At 40.2% G+C, this 18,101-nt stretch overlaps 1 protein-coding gene across 3 annotated transcripts in view; it reads right to left on the bottom strand.

Moving 5' to 3' along the window:
- Positions 1–385: 385 nt before the first annotated feature.
- PTPRR (protein tyrosine phosphatase receptor type R) overlaps positions 386–18,101 on the bottom strand; it is a 247,515-nt gene continuing 229,799 nt past the window's right edge. For all 3 annotated transcript variants that reach the window (XM_058742040.1, XM_058742041.1, XM_058742042.1), the window contains one exon: positions 386–1,592. In XM_058742040.1, coding sequence (XP_058598023.1) covers positions 1,499–1,592 — 94 coding nt within the window. In that variant the 3' untranslated portion in view covers positions 386–1,498. The remainder of the gene's footprint in view (positions 1,593–18,101) is intronic.

Genomic DNA, 18,101 nt, shown 5'->3' with positions numbered 1-18,101 from the left:
CTTCTTAGCCTCAAGAGGGAAGAAAGGAATTGTAATCTTAGTTAATTGAATGTTCCTAAAACATTACATCTCTTCAGGTGATATTGATTCTGCTGAATAAACACAAGTCATGTAATTTATGAGGGCCTATGACAAGTGATATAAAGATGTAAACATGTACTGTTTTATAATGATATGCTGGGAGTCTATTGAGGAAAACCACATAATGATGGCACTTCTAGATCATTATCCCTCAAGTGATGACAATATTACATTTAGAGACAGTTATCTCCACTGAAGAGGCAGAGACTAAAATTAAACCCATCTTATTACCTACTCCAGGCTTCCCCCAAAAGATAAGAGCTTCTTCCCAAGAGGAAAAAAAAGTAGATGCTTTACTCAATACTTAGTATTAAGAGTAGTTTATTGGCAGTATGAAACAAAGTCAACATAGCTGCTTTGAAAATTCATATTTGGGCAGAACATCTAGTGTTTGCTGAGTGCATTTTTTTTAACTTTATTTGTCTCTTGAGGATTAAAACCTTTCAGAAATTTAAGAATATCCATGGCAGCAACCTTTTGGAGAACTTCTGGAAATGGGACAGTTTACTTCATTCCCAAAGGGATCTGCCTTTTTTGGGGGGGGAGGGGAGAGAGATTCTAGGTAGATAGAATATTCAAAAATTCTTTCTTAGTAAAAGAGACACAGAGATTTAAAATTCTTGATACATCATAGTTGCTACAAATTTGTTTTTCCCTTTTAAAGTAAAATGACTCATAATGTAGAAATACAGTGGCTGGAGTTTTGGAGCAGAAACCACCTCTATGTCCAATAATAGAGAGTAAATACATATACACCCAGTGACAATCATTGTGCTCTGTAATTGATTGACAGGAGGTACTGATAAATACACATTTATAGGTAATATTATCAAGACACATTTGCATATAAAATAGTACTGCTTTTGATTTTTTTTTTTTCAAAAACAAGGACTTATTTGTGAAAAATCCATTATCAATCACTTGCGACCTTAACGGCAAGATTCTGGTAACTGAGAAAGGTAATAGCACTTAAAACAGGAACAGTTTAACAGCTGACAGTCCATTCACAAGACAGATTTTGCAAACATTAAAGCATCTAAACACATAATAATAATTTCTTCAGCAGCTTCTCCAGTTGTCATCTGATGACATATATCACCGAGTATTTCATCCGTACATTCTGTGTGGCAGGTAGTCAATACAGACAAAACAAAAGTCTCCTTAGCTGTGTGAGAAATCTATCATACCTCCATCAGCATAGGACCTTCAAAATAACTTAGGGGATGCTTACAAATGCATTCATATACACAAGAGGCTGGCAGTCTTTAATTGTGTTGCCATCTTCCACAATCCGTGTCACAGCTTGGCTTCAGGACTTCTCTTTTCCTTCCATTGCAGGAAGTTCCTTCCAGAAGCCTCAGGTGGGTAATTGATTAACTACCCCTAGAGATTGATGGTCTGGTAAATCTTCAGAGAATCACTGGACAGTTTCTGCTGAAAGTCTGCTCTCATACAGGCACAGAGCATGATGTACAAATTCATACTGCTCACTAGTTTGGACCATTCCACCCCTACAAGAAAGAGAATACAGTAACTTCTTATTGCTAACGTCCTGCAGTCTTAAGAGACTATATCCAAGCTAGGGTATTATGCCAAAGACACAGAACTGTTGACCTGGTGAACTTAATATGCTAATGTGTATAAGGAGATTATCACAGTGCCTGGTATACACTAGACGCTTAATTAATTTTTGCTACATACCATTACCAGGGAGGTGGTACTGCCTACTGGGTAAGTACTTAGATTTTCGGACCACCCAGGCTGAGTTGAAATCTCTCCTATACCAATTCTTAGCTGTGTGATCTTGGGCAAGTTCCTTAAAACCTTTTATGTTTCAGTTTCCTCCTCTGTTAAAGTGGAATGATAGTACCTATTGCATAGTATTCTTGTGAGCGTTAAGTGAATTCATATATCTAGAGTGTTAGTATCACTTCTCAGGTGGCTTATAATTCATCTCGTGTTAAAATGGTTTATATACTTGGATTAAAGTTGAAGCAGGTTCACCAAACAAACTCAACTGTGAGGTGTTGCTCTTTGTACAAGTAGAAAGAACTATCCTGGAATGGTCTCATTGGGTATGTGATATAGAAACAACCTTAATCTTTAGGTGTGGTATGCTGGGTATCTGAATACAATAGTGGGCGGGACATTAAATGAGTTGGAAAAAGGGAATTGCTTTTTTCCCTTTGTTATCAACATTATCATTACTAGTTACTCAGGGTACCTTTTGTTCCTGGATTAGTAGAAGGCAGCTACCTTCCTGAGAAATATTGATGATGCTTCTCATTATACTTCTATAGATAAATTAATTATATCACATTTTGCTCTTTATAATAACAGTTCTTTTACCTGGCTAAGCTACTGACAGTAATGTAAATGCTACTTATTGTTCCTGCTCACTGAATAACAGAATCACTGTTAGTAACTATTTGATGTCTTATAAAGTCTCTATAACCATACAGTCCTACAACTGATTTCATTATTTCATTATTTATTTACTTATTATTGAGAAAGAGGGGGTACTAGTGTGTGAGGGGCAGAGACAGGGAGAGAGAGAGAATCCCATGCAGGCTCTGCACTGTCAGTGTGAAGTCTGAAGCAGGGCCGAGCTCACCCCAGGCAGGTCTCTGGTTCACCGGATGTGGGGCTCAAACTCATGAACCATGAGATGACCTGAGCCAAAGTTGGATGCTTAACTGACTGAGCCACCCAGGAGCCCCACAACCCATTTTAAAATTACGTTTTAGCCAGTTCTTCCAAGAGGTTGTTACCATTCAAAATAATTAATTCTCGGCCATGTAAGCACTTCAACTTTAAAAACAAGATAGACTACCTCAGTGTAATGTGATTTCTGGTTAATGGTAATAACTGAAACTGAGCTTGTATCTATGTTTACTTGTCAACCTCTATAAATATAAGCTTACAAAACATTAAAATATTAAGCCTTCTCTCCTCTACGCAGTGATGTTATTAAGTGAGTGAGATTTCACCCTTTTAAATTAAACTAAGCAGGTTGACATGATGCCAAAATGATGTATTTGGCAAGAAACAAAGAGGTAAATTTCAGTGATAGCAACTTAATGGCAGAAGTATTTCATTGGTCTTTCCCCCCAAAACTATACATTTTGTTGTACTGAAGGCAACTTTCTGGCCAATGTGTTCCTTGGTCATAAGTTGACAACAGAAATGGCAAACTGAAGATGTGGTTTTTCTTCTTCTTCTTAGCTGGATGGTAACATCTGGGCACACCTCAAACCACAGGAGGTGTCCAAAAGATGTTGGCTTTGGCTGTGATGCTTAAGAGACACAGCCATAGTAAATAGCAGGGCAGCTCCAGGAAGCTGAGAGGTACCTCCCTTTACCTGGCTTCACACAGCTCAGAGAACCATTAGTTTTCCCCCTTGAACTGCTGATGGTTCAATGTGGGGCCTTATATGTGGCTCCATCTCTTAGGCTCTCCTCTATGAATTTCGTCTCACCATTTACCTCACTTTGAGGTAAGCTCTTCCCTTTCTTGTCTGTTCTGGTGAGCAGTGGTATTTACGTGTCCAACTGGTGAATGAACAAAGACATGGTCCAAGTTTTCATACCCATGTTACCCCCAAGTGGGTCAGCAGCATATCTTCTTGCTCAGAGTATATTTTCTATGACATTCTGTTAACTAAGTCAAGATTGTTTCTGCCAGCAAATATGGGGGAGATGGGGAAACAAACTGATTAGGTGTAGGCTAGCAAAATCTTGTGGGTATGCAGGTTTAAGGAAGGTATATGAGAAATTATTACTTCCCACCTAATTTGGAAAGCATTTTCAGCAGAGTGATTCAATTTATGCCAATTGCCGGCACAATGTAGGCTTTCCAGAAGGGAGCAGTCTGCATGGCATATGGTCAGCTAGTTTCTGCTGGAATGCTCATGGGGAGGTGAGAGGTCTTAAGAAGCAGCCTTTCCCAAAGTTGCAGGAAAGCTTCTGAAGAAAGAAAATGAATCTACTCCTATCTAACTTTCACCCCATTGGTTGAACTGAAATAACCCCAAAAAAAGTCTAAAGACTCCCTCTTGTAGTCACACAATAGCTTTCTAAATGCTGGAAAACAACCATCAAAGTCCCGTAATCTTTTCTTCTCTAGACTAAACATCCTGTGGTCCCTCAATATTTCTATAAAGTTCGGTTTCCCGGTCACCCACCAATCTAGCCTCCTTCGTCTATAGGCCATTTTATCAAAGATGACCTTCTTACAGTGTTGTGTCTACTCCTGACAGGATCTAGTCACTGGGAATATTTTCTCCTTTGAGCTGCATGTCATAGGCCAATGAGCTTGCATTTGCAGGTACATCAGATGATAAGATCTCATGGTACCCATCTGGTGCCTGGTGCCCAACAACACTTTTAAGATATCGAGTGAAGGTTTGGGCTTATGAAGTCTGCAGGATTTTTTGTTTGTTTGTTTGTTTTAATTTTGAGTGTGAAAGTTACAGTTTGCTCTCATCCTGTACTTAAGCTATTGACTTTTTGAAACTAAGTGCAGGATTTTCTAATCAGTCCTATTAATTTCAACTTGTTGGTTTCAGCACAAAGTTTTTATTTACTGTCATCATGATTTCTATCATTCAATATATTAACCTTTCATTTCTTACTCCCAGCTTTATGTCTTCCAGATATTTAAGAAGCATGCTTTATTTCTTTTTAACTGTCATTCATAATGGAGGAGGAAAAGACCAGGCCAAGGTGGAGTCTTTATTATAAGTCATTTGCTATCATGTGATATACTGTCTATCCCATTCCAAAATTGTTTCTAACTAAGTTGTAGGTCCTTTAAAGATAGGCATAATGTTATAGCCTTCTCATATTTGCAACAATGAAAAGCACTTCCTAGTCTTAAGTGAATGCCTGTCATGTAGATTACTCAGGCCATGCTATTTTCATGTCATATGAAAGCAGATAAACTCTGGGCTAAAAGAAGGCAAAGGGCATTACAGGATGCATTCACTGGAGTCTGGCTCAAATTCAGGAACTCATCACAATCATCTCTGAAAATATTTGGTAAATATCTAATTGCATATATTGGAATATAGAATACTCTGTTGATCTTTGTAAGAATTTAAAATTTAGGATTACCGTGAAGATTTTACACAGTCTTTTTATAGATTAGCCATGGTAAAAATAATACCCAAGAAGCTAATGTAGTGCCTGCATGCAAAATGCAGTTATACGATAAGTGAATAATGCCAGATTATACAGAACCCTCAGGAGAGCCCTGTAATAGTTCATCCTCTAGGAGAGCTCTGACTTGGTTGTTAGGTACCTTTCAGGTCAGACAGGGCTAGATGGACTTGCTGAAGTCTGGATCCATACAGTGATGTACAGTTTAAAGTATTTTTTTAAAATGTTTTTATTTATTTTTGAGAAAGAGAGTGTGAGTAGTGGAGGGACATAGAGAGAGGGAAACAGAGGATCTGAACTGGGTTCTGCGCTGACAGCAGCAAGCCCAATGTGGGGTATGAACTCACGAACCCATGAGATCATGACTTGAGCCGAAGTTGGGCACTCAACTTAATGAGCCCCTGAGGTGTTCCCCACCCCCCACCCCCCAACCACTGATGTAAAGTTTAAAACACATGCTGGTCTTTGAAGGTAAGAAGCAGGGATGCTCTTTTCATTTCTTTAAAAATCATCCTCCAACTTCCTTTTAAAGAGCAGGCACTGGGGGCACCTGGATGGCTCAGTTGGTTGAGTTTCCAACTCCCGATTTCAGCTCAGGTCATGATCTCACAGTTTGTGGGATCCAGCCCCCTGATGGGCTCTGCATTGACCGCATGGAGCCTGCTTGGGATCCTCTCTCTCCTTCTCTCTCTGCCCTTCCTCTCCTCAAAATAAACAAATAAACATTTAGGGGTGGCTGGCTGGCTCAGTCAATAGAGCATCTGACTCTTGACTCTTGGTTGTGAATTCGAGCCCCATGCTGGGTGTAGAGATTACTTAAAATAAATAAATAAATAAATAAATAAATAAATAAATAAAAGTCTTTAAAATAAAAGGATTAAAAAAGAGAAGAGCAGGCACTAAAATAATCTTTGGCCCCCAGGAGATCATAGTTTAAACTCAACCAAGGTGGATTTTATTTAAATTTTTTTTTTTCCAACGTTTTTTTTATTTATTTTTGGGACAGAGAGAGACAGAGCATGAACGGGGGAGGGGCAGAGAGAGAGGGAGACACAGAATCGGAAGCAGGCTCCAGGCTCCGAGCCATCAGCCCAGAGCCTGATGCGGGGCTCGAACTCACGGACCGCGAGATCGTGACCTGGCTGAAGTCGGACGCTTAACCGACTGCGCCACCCAGGCGCCCCACAACCAAGGTGGATTTTAAAAGACTTCCGTGCTGATCAATATGATGCTTCAGTGGAGAAGGCCTATGGGGCCCAAAATAGATGGACCATTGTGAATCAGGCAGCATGCCCCACCATTACTTAATACATTGTATTAAAGCATCATCTCTCCTGGAGAATCCTCTTTAGGTACGAAGCTACTTCCCAGAGTTCCAGTTCCCAGATCAAAAACAAACAAGGTTCAATACCTACTGCCAGAGCAGGAATTAGTTTACCAAAAAAGAGTGGGGGAAAAAAAGCCCCAAGAAAATGGGGCAAAGGGACCAGTGAGTTATGAAAGTGACTGTGGCTCTGAAAGGTTTGGAATACCAAGGTGTCAGGTTCATCGCCCATAGGGACTAAAGTGTGTTAAGACAGAAGAAGACACCATACACTGTTGTCAAGACAAATCCTTTCTCCAACACTTACTATCTGCTTTACCTTACTACATAATCTTTGCAGTACTCAGTTTTCTCATCTGCAAAATGATGAGGTAATAACATAATGGTGTCTACCTCATAGCATTGTTGTGAGAAAGCAATGGGACAATCCATTCAAGATGCTCTGCGCACAGCAGAGCACATACAGATACCAAGCTGCTAGCTATCGTCGTTGTTATTGTTACACTTTGCTGGTATCTGGTGGAACAGGACTGCCTGAAAGGCTCTGGGATGGGACCTCTGAAGGCCTTGGAAAACTCAGAATACACCTGGCAGGGAACACAGTATTGCCCTGATTGGGCAAGCCGAGATGGAAAGGTCCAAATATGTTTCTAAATATTAACCAGCCTAGAAGTCTGCTACAGTAGAGGCAGGTGATGTCATGTAAAGAAGTGGGCTTGGAGTCTGACAGATTCATGTTTGAATCCTTGCTTTTGAATCTCCTCACTGTATGATCCTTCCCAGCTGGGCTTTCTTCGCTTAAAAATGACACTAATGACAAACCTCAGCAGATTGTGAGTATTAAATTAGTCAGACCATATCAATCTCTAGACAGAGGCTCTTCGCAGAATTCTTAACAGCCCACGGTTCTGCGGTGGTGCTTGAGGGGCCATGGCAGGGTGGAGGAGGGGCTTGGGTTTTAGGACTAGCTCCTAATCCTGGTTTTGACCAAGGCAGTTGTGTATTTTATTTTATTTTATCTTGTTTTATTTTATTTATTTTTAAATTGGCTTTCAATGTTGGTGCTCTGTGGAAGATTTTGTCTTCCCATTATTTTGTTTCCTATTGTTCACCAAAAAAGTTTGACAACCACTGGCTTGGCAAACTGTATTTACCTAGTAAATTTTCAAGTTTTGCAAGGTTTAAACTGGGCAATACATAAAACGCTTAGCACAGTGATTGTTATTTAGTGAGTACTAAATAAATGTTACATATTATTTTTCTTATTCTTCTGGTAAGTGCTTAGCTGACGCGGTGCCTGGGGTGATCATGCGTCTGGTTTGCTTGGGATAGTCCTGGTTCACTCCTCTTGTCCTGTGTAATTGCTAATAGAGCCACCCTTCACTGACAGGAGTGCCTTGGTCTGGATGATCAATTATTTGTTCACCCTAATTCTGTCCCGTTCCATGCTGTGGAAGAAAGTCATTCCTTTTATCACAGAAGTGGTATTGGTTGCCTGCCTCTGACGTATACCGCCCTCTAGAAATGTCAAACGTCTCATATCACATCAGCCCCACCAAACACAAAAACCAGTGTCTTCTGTCTCCATGCAGGGAAGCACGTAGCTGTGTCAGCTGGGGGTAGACTCAGGTTGGAAGGAAAAGCAATGTCGTTTTTTCCCTTTGCTACTAAGAGGGTGTGTTGAAAAAAACCAACCCAGATGCCCAGGAGAGAGATTTGGTTTTTCACATGTTAAAATTGTGACCTTTTGTGACTATTAACTCACACATACAGACAGCAACAGCCTTTCCTGCTGCACCGCCCAGCGCGTATCCGGTCTAATCAGTAGACAGAAGAAATTCTGCAGCGGTGACTCACTTCTGGGCTAACAATGGAACTTACGCTCCTTGGCTTTTTATTATTTTTGAATCTGGAATTCTTTTGGTAAAGTTTGGTACAGTAAATTTAGAACAAAAGGTGTGGATGTTAATGTGCCTCATGGGTAAAGCTTCGACAGCTTGGGCGTGAGTCAAGCCAGGCTAATGTCTGCTGCTGTAACTCAGGTGTCTTGAACAAAGGTTTTCCCCCGTGTCCTTTATATTGTATCAGGAGGGAGAATTTAAACATAAATGTTCTGACTGATTCTGGGCAGGTATTTTGACAAAGACATTTTCTCTGGAGTAGTATGTGTAGGGCATAAAAGCCAGCACAGACCCAACGATAATTCAGTCATAATTCAATGCTTTAGCATATCTTAAATTCCATTTTTTCCCTGAAAATTAACCAATTTTCTTCTGAACACCCAGGTTAATACTCAATTAGCTCTAAGCTGAGAAGGAGGAAAAGGTTGTCCTGGCAACCACTTGGGAGATTCATTTGGCATAATGTGTTCTTTAAGAGGACCTCTTGTAACAGTCTCAGAAACTGTGATGTCAGGTAAATAAGTCCATACCAGTCCCTGGGGCTTTATCCTTAAGTTTCCTTAAAAGAAGTAAACCAAAATGTTCAATTGCTGATCTTCAAATGAGATCTTTGAAATCCACTAATTAATGGGAACTTTGGAATGAGTCGGGAATGCAGAGAGATATGGAGAAATGTAAGGGTAGGGTTGATAAAAATTATATGAACAGGTGGAAATTTTAGCTTTGGAATTATTTTAAACAAGTTTTGGAAACAAATAATACTTTGGGGACACATATTAGCCTAGAAAACTGATGGCTTATATATTCCTCCTCTTGGATTGTTATAGTTTAAAAAAAAAAAAGAAAGAAAATCATCACACTAAAGTGATTAATCAAAACATTTAAACAATGATATGACGCACACTGGAAGCACTTTTCTATCCTGTCTGGGAAGCCACAAGCAAGGTTTTTGGATGTCATTCCAGTTTAAGGCCTCCAAGGTAAGGATGTACAAAGACAACAGCAGATTTCACCACTGACTCTCTAGAAGGAGGATTAGACAGATTGTTTCCTGTTTCTGGGGAAGGAAAAAAAAAAAAAGAAAAAAAAAAGAAAAGAAAAAAGCCTTGAGACTGCATATTATTTTATGTGCTTCACTTCCCAAATTCTGTTTTCAAGTTCTTCCAGTGTCCAAAGGTGCCAAATGAGATTAAGAGAAATATGATGAGGAAGAAGTTGTTTGAGGTCAACCTGCAAAGGAACACGTTCCTTTCATCCTTGCCTAGATGTCTTCAGATGGCCACGTATTGTTCCTGAGTCATTTTCTATGTGCATGGGAGGCATTTTCTGAGTTTTTAAAAAAATTTTATTATTTTTAAATTAATTATTTATTTGTTTTTTAGAAAGAGAGAGAGGGGGGCAGAGAGAGTATGCCCGTGCAAGCGAGTACAGGCAGGGCATAGGAAGAGAGAGAATATTCAGCAGGCTCAGCGCTGAGCCTGATGCAGGGCTCAATCCCACAACCCTGGTATCATGACCCGAGCCGAAATCAAGAGTCAGGTGCACAATTGACTGAGCTACCTGGGAGCCCCCTGAGTTTCCTGGGCCATTTTGTTACTAAGGATTGTTACTGTTTTTTAAAGGGACAGGTTTATTTCTCATACTTACTGTGTAAATGGCCTTTCACTATGTCATACTGCAAAACCTCGGCACACACAAGCCTAAATGAATTTCTTGCGGCAGGAGCTAAATATGGTAAAACCTGGTTGGTTTAGCTTTAACAGCAACTAAAGTTCTTTAGATGGTATAGACACAACAATTTAGTGATATTTAAGGTTAGAAGATTTAAGCAAGATATGGAATATCTAACTAATAAAACATGATTACATTGGGCTCAGTTTAGTGCCAATGCTATGGGCCTTTTTTTTTTTCACCATAAGTTTTGAAAATTGTTGACCTATGTATGTATGGTAACTTCTATTAACAGGAAAATATGACTAAACAAAATCCTTTTTCGTCATGCTGGCCAATAGAAAGTTCATTGTATTTATCATATTCAGATATCAATAATGATCTAAACTGAAACCATCAGAGATAAACAATTTTCCCTGGTTTATACAGCATCTAGTTCAGGGTCATTGTCAAAGGCAGGATTAGAATGTGAACTTCCTCTCAATTTGCGTTTAACCCAATTTAGTCTCCCACTCCAGAAAACAACAGTGTTTTGGGAACCAAACAAATCCAGAATTTAGCCTATCTAATTAGAGAAAAACTGGAAGTTCAGTTCAGAATGTTTAAAAAAAAAAAGACAGTCAAAATTTGTCATGTGACTTTGGATATATCATTCACTCTTTTTAGGTCTTGGATTCCCCCCGAAGACTCAGAGATTTGTACAATATTTGACCATGTTTCTTTTAAACCATCCCTTTCCTAGTAGGTGTTTGGCAAATGTTATGATTGTCTGTTAATGTCGTTCCATTGTTCTCTACAGAAACAAGGTTCAAAGACTCAAAGAATGCAATAGTTGAAAGGGAGTTTAGAGAGCTAGATGATCACTTCCCAATCACTGAATCCCAAGATGGAAAAGGCATTTATTGGAAGGGTCCTCAAACCCATCTGTGTATCTAGCAGTATCATTAGACCAAATAAACACACACACATATGCATCACTAATTTTTAAATGCATGTAGGTATTAGGTATTGTTTTGAGTCACAGAATGAAAATTAATTTATTAGCATTAAGGATTTCAAAGTACAACTATCAAGTTGAAGTCCATGGAATATTTTACTCTTATAAAAGGGGGTCTTCATATCAGAAGAGGTTGGGGGACCACTGATATGCCCATTTCTCTTTTTACATATGTAGACAGAGAGGCCTAGAGTGGACAAGGGATCACACATGGAATTAAGGCACAGCCAGGATTAGTACCAAGCTTCCTGACCTCTGGTCCAGTGACCTCCAGCCCCTCATACTCTAGTGGCTGCCTGCTGCCTCATCTCCTCAGCCAGTGCTTGGTCCAAATTGTCCAATACCGACTTCATCTTTTAATTAAAAATGAAAGCTATGGGAATGAAGGAATGATCCATTAATACACTTCTAAATAAAACACTGGTGGGTGCCCTGCACTGAATTTGAACTCCTACTTGGAAAAAAAAAGAAATCCTAATTTAGTTCAAAATATGCTCAAAAGTATTATTAAAAAGAGAATCACAGACTCGTGAATCTGCAGTGAGAACTGTTGCATCTATTAATAGAAGTTGCCCTAAAGCCAATGAAAATAATGTCTTGCCAGAGAATGAGGAATCTACCAAATGGCTTTGTCATCGTTGTTACAATGGAAACATCCATTCAGCAGAACACTCGTCTCTAAACCAGACCATTTGAATTTCTTGCTAAAATGCAGGTTTGTGATCTCAGAACACATTGCCTGCTTTTGGCACGTTGAATAACAATGATCAGGCATTGTAATTTATCAGCATCATCATTGTCATCATCACCAACATCATCATCATTTGGAGTCAGGTTTTTGATCATGCTCAGTGCTGAAACTCTTATCATCCATGGAAAAAGCCCATTTGAAGTATCTAAATCACTGCCTTTCTTCTTGGCTGTTGGCCGTGCCCTGGACTTCCCATAAGTGGTGGGGGGTAAACTATTAAAAAAAGATGCACAGTGCACAGTCTTGGATCACCAGTGGGTAGAGGTCATTGTTAAAGGGAGTATGAAAGCAAAGGGATAGTCCTGTGGAGCTTGCACGCTGCAGTGCATAAAATATCAGCCCCTTGATATATTGGCTCTGTCTTTTGTAGCCCTTATTATACTCAGCTGGGTGCTCTTTTTTAATGGTCACCACCCACGGCTCAAATCCCTATGCCATTCCCTGTCTTCTCTTCACCACCAAACTTCTTGAAAGAACAGTTCATATTTATTATTTACAACTTCTTTCGGTACCATTTAGATAGGCTTTGAGGAAAGTTTTGTATGGTCAAATTAAATACGAAAGAGAGCTTAAAGGAAGTTAAATGGGCTTCTGTGCTGGGGGACTTTCCAGATTCTTCAATGTTTTAATACTTACTGTGAATATCCATGTGGGGAGGGCTTCTAAGAAATAGAGCACATAGCTCACATTTAATTGAGAGCCTATTTTATTTTATTTATTTATTTTTGCCTGCATACACTCTAAGAGGATCTGGCACTTGGCAGGTTCTCATAGTTTAATTAGGAATTAAACTGTGCCCTGAGAAACACAGTCTGGAAAAGCCTGTTAAGGAATCCATCTTTCTATGCCTAGGTACCTGATGCATGTACAGTAGAAGGTGTTTAGTAAATGTTTGTTGAATGAATGATACATGATTCAGGAGCACTAAACAGAGAGCACCCAAGGTCTCTAAGCAGAGACCTTGGGTGTCCATTCCAGTGGACACAGGATTTAGGCCTGTCTACATTCATTCTAAAAATATCCCACCACAGGGTCAATTTCATGGGCTCGTGACCTGCTGGGTCACACGAGCCCCTTCCCCGTGTTGAGAAGGACCTTGCATTTGGGTTAATGCTCTGCTGTCACCATCTTGAAATATTTAATTTTTTTTTTTTTTTTTAAAGAAGCCTCACACTTTCATACTGCACTTGGCCCTGGTAGCTGCTCTTGCCCAAGGAATCCCTTGTAAGCTCTTTTACTTCCCCTCCATGCCCCTCACTTTCCCAGTACCCACGGCTCTCTACTAGTCTTCTCCACTGCAGGGAGTACCCAGCTTCTGGGGCCTTCTCTTCAATTCCCTTTCATCAAAACTAAGTTCTGAATGTATTCCTAATGCATGGAGTTATGTTCTCTCTAGCTACCTTACTCTAGCTGGAGAGGACAGATCACATTGTTTAGACTGAAGGGTCTAGCTGACAGGTCATGATCTCACGGTTCATTGGATTAAGTCCCACATCGAGCTCTGCACTGACAGTGCGGAGCCTACTTGGGAATCTCTCTCTCACCCACTCTCTCTGCCCTTCCCCTGTTTGCACTCTCTCTCCCACTCAAAATAAACAAATAAATATTTTTTTTAAAAAAAAGGTTAATAACTGAGAAAGCATAAGGTGTCACTCTCACCTTCTCCTCCACATCCAATGAACTTTAAAAAAGAATGATTCTTTTAACCAAAGATTGGTTATCTAATAGTGATATTTCAGACATTCACCATACACAGATATTTTAGGTATCCTCCATAGACAGACATTTTGGGATGAGGCAACTTTCCTATGTTCCTTAAATTATATTCTTTTTTTGTTTGTTTGTTTTTTTTTTTCCGTTTTTGTTTGTTTGTTTGTTTGTTTTTTTAATTTATTTTTGGGACAGAGAGAGACAGAGCATGAACGGGGAGGGGCAGAGAGAGAGGGAGACACAGAATCGGAAACAGGCTCCAGGCTCCGAGCCATCAGCCCAGAGCCTGACGCGGGGCTCGAACTCACGGACCGCGAGATCGTGACCTGGCTGAAGTCGGACGCTTAACCGACTGCGCCACCCAGGCGCCCCCTTAAATTATATTCTTAAGGCAACAGCTGACAATATCACTCTATCTCTTCATGAAACAGCTCTCATTCATACTAGACCTTGTTTTAAAAATTATGGTACCACTGCATTTTTTAATTGGCAAAGCATTATCAAACAGGTATGCTTCTTGTCAAGCAGTTTTGCAATAAACATATTCCAAAAGACTGTTTACTTTCATCTACAATGGTCATGCCTTTTGAGTTAGAAATCAGAAGTCCTGGATTCCAAAGAGGTCTATTTCTCCAGTCTTTTAGCTACATGATCTTGGGCAAGTTACTTGATGTCTTGAATTCTTTGTTTCTTTATTGAACAAAACAGGGCCAAGGAATACTTCTTTTCCTACTTTTGGGTTCATTTTGGGAGTTAAATGAGACATGTAAGACATGTGTTTTGAAGGCCACGGTGGAGAGGCCACGATTAAAAACTTCCAAGTGTCAATAGTGCATTCTGGAATGTCTGAAGACAGTTTCAGGACTGAAGGCAAAGGTGGCCACAGAAACTAGGGTTAGGGATAAGGTTTGAAGAACTGATGAATGACAAGCCACAGGAGTAGAAAGGTGGGTGTTTGGATCTTCTGGGGCCAGTTTTTCTTTTACTGGCATACGAGTTAATGATAGGGTCAATGGCAGCAATCACCTTCAAACTGGAATTTTATTTTACTTATTAAAAAAATAAGTTTATTTATTTATTGAGAGAGAGAGAGAGAGTGGGAGAGAGAGAGAGACAGAGAGAGGGAGCGAGCAGAGGAGGGGCAGAGAAAGAGGAAGAGAGCAAATCCCAAGCTGGACAGAGGTGTAGAGTCAGGCACGGGGCTCGAACTCACAAACCGTGAGATCATGACCTGAGCCAAAATCTAGAGTCAGATGCTTAACCGACTGAGTCACCCCGGCACCCTACAAACTGGAATTTTAAAGATGAAGTGTGGCAGGAAAAAACAACTGAAAACTGGAGCAAGTGGCAAGAAGCCTGGGGGAAAAGAAGTTGGATGGGGTGAAGGAAAGGAGGCAGCTTTTTGGTCTTGCTTTTCATAATAACTAGGGGATTGCATAGCAGAAGGAAGAGAAGAAAAAGAAAATCTGTTTCGATCCTGTGAAGGAAGGCAGGCAAAGGAAAGACGTTTCGAGGAAGGTTTTAAAGAAAGGATCCATTTCATAAACCACAGAAGCAGCTGCTCAGAAAGAATGTGTATAGAAGAGATGTTGATTAATGAATCTGTTAGAATGATTTCCAGATACATACTGGCAGGAATTCAAATGCAGGGGGCAGGGAGCCTTTGGATCAGCAGAGAAGCTTTGATATGTTTTGGAGATCCTATCAACAATAAAAAGACAAGCCTTGTGGGGAGACCTTGGTGGTGATGGAAAGCCAAGGCTAAAATTTCTGACCGTTTGCTTTAGGAAGGAAGGGACCGTTAGAGGAGGCATTGTGATATGGTTTAAAAAATGTACTTGTGATTCCATTCAAAGCTAGAGGACTATTGGGTAGATTTGACAGGGCAATGTGACTGGGAAATGGAAATCAAGGTGGAGGTCAGGCTACAAAAGCAGGTTGAGGAGGTGGGAGATGGGAAGGTGAAGAGCCAAGATTTAAGAATAACAAAAGCCTCCAAAATGAGCAAACTAAACCCAAGGTGTTGTTCTAAAAAGGGTTCAGAGAGAGTGTTGGAGATCAACTCTGTTCAGAGTCAGCCTGGATCCATGTGGGGATCTGGCGTTTATGGAATTTTGGCACTAGCTGGCAAGACAGCAGGGTACAGGGGTTTGAACTGGAGTCCTTGAGGGATTTGGGGTCCCCAGCAGTAGGAGGTTTGTTTATGGAAGCACAAAGCAGGAGAGATCAAGGTCACCGTGGGAACAGCTCAAGGCTGACTTGGTGCTATTCCCTACCCTCTGACGCAGGCCCCACTTCTGGGTGAAGGTAGGTTCCAGAGTCTGGAGTGAAAAATTGGACCCTATTCCAGCTGGACAGGCAGTACTAGATGGAAGGAGACTAAGATAGCAACTGTAAGAGAAGCAGGAGACATCAGTGGAGCTGATTTTATGTAAAGAAAGAAAATATTTTTGGAAGCAGTTATATGTGGGGTATGGAAAGGGAGGAAGTGGGAGGGGTAGAGAGAGCGTTAGAAACATAGGCTAAATGTTCTACCAAGTGCGTCATGGATGTAATCTCATCTTTATACTACCGCAGCCCTGTGAGGCATATATTGTTACTTTCAGTTTATAGATGCACCTTCAGGTTTCTCACTATATATATTGATAACAACAGTGGCTAAACGTGATTGCATGTTTATTATGTGCCAGGAACTTATAATCTTTTCTTTTAAGTAATTTTATTAAATTTTTTTTTAATGTTTATGTATTTTTGAGAGAGAGAGACAGAGAGAGAGAGAGACAGAGAGAGAGAAAGGGTGAGCAGGGGAGGGGGAGAGAGAGAGGGAGACACAGGCTCCGAAGCAGGTTCCAGGCTCTGAGCTGTCAGCACAGAGCCCAATGTGGGGCTTGAACTCATGAGACATGAGATCATGACCTGAGCTGAAGTTGGATGCTTAACCGACTGAGCCACCCAGGCTCCCCAGGAACCTACAATCTTACTCTTACTCCTTGCAACAACAAGAGCATGTGGCTAGAAGTATAACTTCAATTTTCCAGATGAGAGACCCCAGACAAGGGAAGGTCTCACAACTTGCCTAAGGCCACACAACCAGAAAATGGGAGCAGTCATAATGCAAACCCAGGCAATCAGTTTCCAGAGTCTAGAATTTTAACCACTGTAATGAACAGCCTCTATTAAGCCAGGCAAAATTGAAAGAAAAAGAGAGGGAAGATACACCTACAAGGACTTGAAGCTATTATTCAAGAAGAGATAAGAACAATAATAGGGATGGGGAAGGAAAACCTCATCTGGACAGAGGGATCTGAATGCTTAATTTTTAGAGATAGGCTGTATTGATAATTTTAATAATAATGAAGATAATAATAACAGTTTACATTTATTGAAGGTTTACTATGAGACAGATCCTACTTTAAATAATACATATATCTGAATTTTTAGAACAATCTTTTGTGTCTTTTATTGAAATCCAAGGACCTGGGACATAGTAGGTGCTCAATAAATATTTGTTGAATGAATCTTGGGAGGTAACTGCACTTTTAGGAGGACACAGGGCTCAAGTCCAAGAGACCTTTCTCCCATGGCCCTCTTGTTTTCTTACTTCACAACATTTATCTCTGTCTGAAATTATCCCATTCATTTCTTTCCTTTTTTTAATTATCTGTCTGTCTGTCTGTCTGTCTCTCTCTTGCATTAGAATGTAAACTCTAGGAAAGCAAAGCTTCACTCATCTTGTTGAGTCCTCTACGTGTAGCATCTGGAATGATGCCTTGGGCATAGGAGGTAATTAATAAATATTTGCCGCATGAATGAAAGAAGAGAACGCAGTATTTCAGCCTTGCAGAACAACTCATTTCCACAATAGTACACTGACTTGCAGAGCAGAGAGGCTGGCTATCCGTCTGCTGGTACAGCATCTTTTTCTGTGCCTGTTCTCAAAGAGCATCTGTGTACTTTCTCCATCACTGGCTCAACTCTTCATCTACCCGGGTAGGCTTAGTTGTGGAGCAAGGAAGAAGAGACCTTTCTTGTTTGTTTTGTTTTCAACACAGATAAACACAGATCATCACAAAGGTGATCAAATCATCTCCATATAAAAACAACTCACCCACCTCACACCCATTAAGATGGCTACCATCAAAAAAAAACAAAAAAACAAAAAAACCCAACCAACCAAACAAACAAACAAACAAAATAGTCACAAGCATTGGCAAAGGTGTATAGAAGTTGGAACAACTGTACTTTTGGTGGGAATATAAATGGTGTAACCACTGTGGAAAACAGTATGGCAGTTTCTCAAAAGATTAAAAATAGAATTACTGTATGATCCAACAATCTCATTTCTGGGTATATATCTAAAAGAATCTCTACAAAGACTTGTACACCCATGTTCATAGCAGCATTATTCACAATAGCGAAAAGGTGGGAGCCACCAAGTATCCATTGATGGATGAATGGATAAACCATATACAGTGTATACATAAAATAGAATGTTATTCAGCCTGA

This window comes from Neofelis nebulosa, chromosome 8 (assembly GCF_028018385.1).
Source record: "Neofelis nebulosa isolate mNeoNeb1 chromosome 8, mNeoNeb1.pri, whole genome shotgun sequence".
In the NCBI taxonomy this organism is placed as follows: Eukaryota; Metazoa; Chordata; class Mammalia; order Carnivora; family Felidae; genus Neofelis; species Neofelis nebulosa.
This window is presented reverse-complemented; position numbering and strand designations above follow the sequence as displayed.